At 41.6% G+C, this 2,317-nt stretch overlaps 1 protein-coding gene across 1 annotated transcript; it reads left to right on the top strand.

Annotated features, from left to right (window-relative positions):
- The first annotated feature begins 471 nt into the window (after positions 1–471).
- On the top strand, positions 472–1,449 carry LOC144769529 (olfactory receptor 6N2-like). The gene has a single exon (XM_078653672.1). It carries the CDS (start codon positions 472–474, stop codon positions 1,447–1,449), a length of 978 nt encoding a protein of 325 aa, XP_078509798.1.
- The last annotated feature ends 868 nt before the right edge of the window (positions 1,450–2,317 follow it).

The following is a 2,317-nucleotide window of genomic DNA, read 5'->3' as shown; positions in this document are numbered from 1 at the left end:
TGCCAACCTACCAAGGGGGTGAGCAGGGGTTATCCTGGGTGTGTAACTCTGTTACCCTGACTAGAGTGGTGGGTTCTGCCTGGCTTAGGTGCATGCCCTAGCCAACCACAAACCCCATTTCTTGTAATTAGTTGCTTGGTTTTCATGAATACTTCTTAGTGCATTCTGGAATCTGTAGTCTATGGAAACAAGTGTAGCTTTGTAAATATATCCAAGATTTAAATAGAATTCAGCAGAAGCTGTTTTTTTGAGTTTTAAGGCGATTTCCAATCTTCAGTTGGTCCATGCACAGAGTCTCCCAGAAGCATTAAGACTGAACTGCAACACGCTTAGAAAAAGTCAGCGCTGTTTGAAATGCATATGGAAGTTCAGACTGGTGAAAAATGTTTACATTAAGTTTTTCTGTGATTTACCATTCTTCATGTAAGTTAATAATCACATTTTGTTTTTCAGACACAAAAAGCAAGAAAAATGGAAAGTAGAAACCAGTCACGAGTCACTGAGTTTATTATTGTCGGGTTCCCCAATCTCGAGCATATAGAAAGTTTACTTTTCATACTTTTGCTTCTCACTTACCTGCTGATCATCACAGGAAACATAGTAGTGTTCTTTGTCATCAGGCTCAGTCCAGCTCTGCAGTCACCCATGTATTTTTTCATCAGTGTTTTATCTTTCCTCGAGATTTGGTACACAGCTGTAACAATACCAAAAATGTTGGCCAATCTCATAGTGTCCAAGAAGAGCATCTCCTTCATTGGCTGCCTCTTGCAGGTTTATTTTTTCCAGTCCCTGGGAATTACAGAAACATTGCTCCTTACTGTTATGGCGTACGACCGATACCTGGCCATTTGCAATCCTTTGCTCTATTCAGCTATCATGACGTCCACGTTTTCAGTGAAGCTGACTGCTAGTTGTTGGCTCTGTGGTTTTGTTTACCCAGTCACTGAGATTATTTTAATTTCAAAGATGCCTTTCTGTGGCCCGAATCACATTGAACATATCTTTTGTGACTTGCACCCACTGATGAGCTTGGCTTGCACTGAGACCTCGCTCAGTATCTCTGTGGGCTTTGCTCTCAACTCTTCAATGGTAATGGCTACTATAATCTTCATTCTTTTTTCTTACATAAAAATCATCCGAGTTATTTTACAAATCCAAAGTTCAGAGGGGAGGCAGAAGGCATTTTCTACTTGTGCGGCTCACCTCATAGTGGTCTTCCTCTTTTTCGGCAGTGTAAGTTTCATGTATGTTCGACTTACAAAGAGCTATGGTGTTCACTATGATAAGTCGCTGGCTGTGGTTTATTCTGTCTTGACACCACTTGTGAATCCAATTATCTACAGCCTAAGGAACAAAGAAATTAGACACACAATCCATAAGTTCCTTCATCAAAATCTACCCTCCACCCAAAATGGTGCAGTGTTGCAAATAACTTTAATTGTTGGCTAATATAAGACCTTGCCTTTTCTAATCAATACTTACCAGAAACTTAAAATAAAGTTTAAGTTTTGGTGTGGCGGTGAGTAAAATATGCTGTGTTATTCTACTTTGGGCTCCTCATCATCACATCTAGAATCCATAAAGATGTTGAAATTCCCACCAGACTAATTACCACACTGGGAATGCCAGGCAGAAATCCTTGTTCCCCGGGTGTGGTCAGAATAACTTTCAAATCATACACATTTGTATGGGCTTTGTAGGTTGGACCACCTGTTTCTCTGCCAGATGAACCAAGAAATCCCCTGCAAACCCTTTTGTTCTGCCCACTGCCTGCAGCTCAATGCCTCCAAACCTTCTTCTAACTCCATCAGCTGAGGAGGTAAAGTATTTTCAACGCAAGCATCAAATCTCTGGAACTGCCCTCCTAATAAACTCAGAATAAGGACCATTCCTTCTGCTTTGAACAGCCTGATTTATTGTATGGTGGACCCAGTCACAGCCAGATTTCAGAGTTTATAGCCCAGTCATTTTTTCCCCGAATCTGTTCCCAGGGCCAAAGCTATAGCCGCTTTGGGGTCACAAACATGCTTGCAGGTCCATCATGTCAAGTGGCAGGGTGAACTTATATCCGCTTATGTTGTTTTGTGAAGAAAGATTGACAAAGCAGGGGATAACCTTTAGTGAACTAATGCCCCCCCATGAGTTAGAAACATTCTCCAAGTGTGTGAACTCGGAATCCTGGTGGAAATGGTGCAGAAGGCCCATCCTTAATTAAGCTCCCTTTTAATAGTTCCTTCTCCAAAGACTTTTCCGAGAATGGAGACCACGGTAAATCAACTGTTTCCCCAACCTCCAAATGAGATGGCGTACCCAAGAA

This window comes from Lissotriton helveticus, chromosome 7, assembly GCF_964261635.1.
Source record: "Lissotriton helveticus chromosome 7, aLisHel1.1, whole genome shotgun sequence".
NCBI lineage: Eukaryota > Metazoa > Chordata > Amphibia > Caudata > Salamandridae > Lissotriton > Lissotriton helveticus.
Note: the sequence above shows the minus strand (reverse complement) of the source record. Positions and strands in the feature narration are given on the sequence as shown.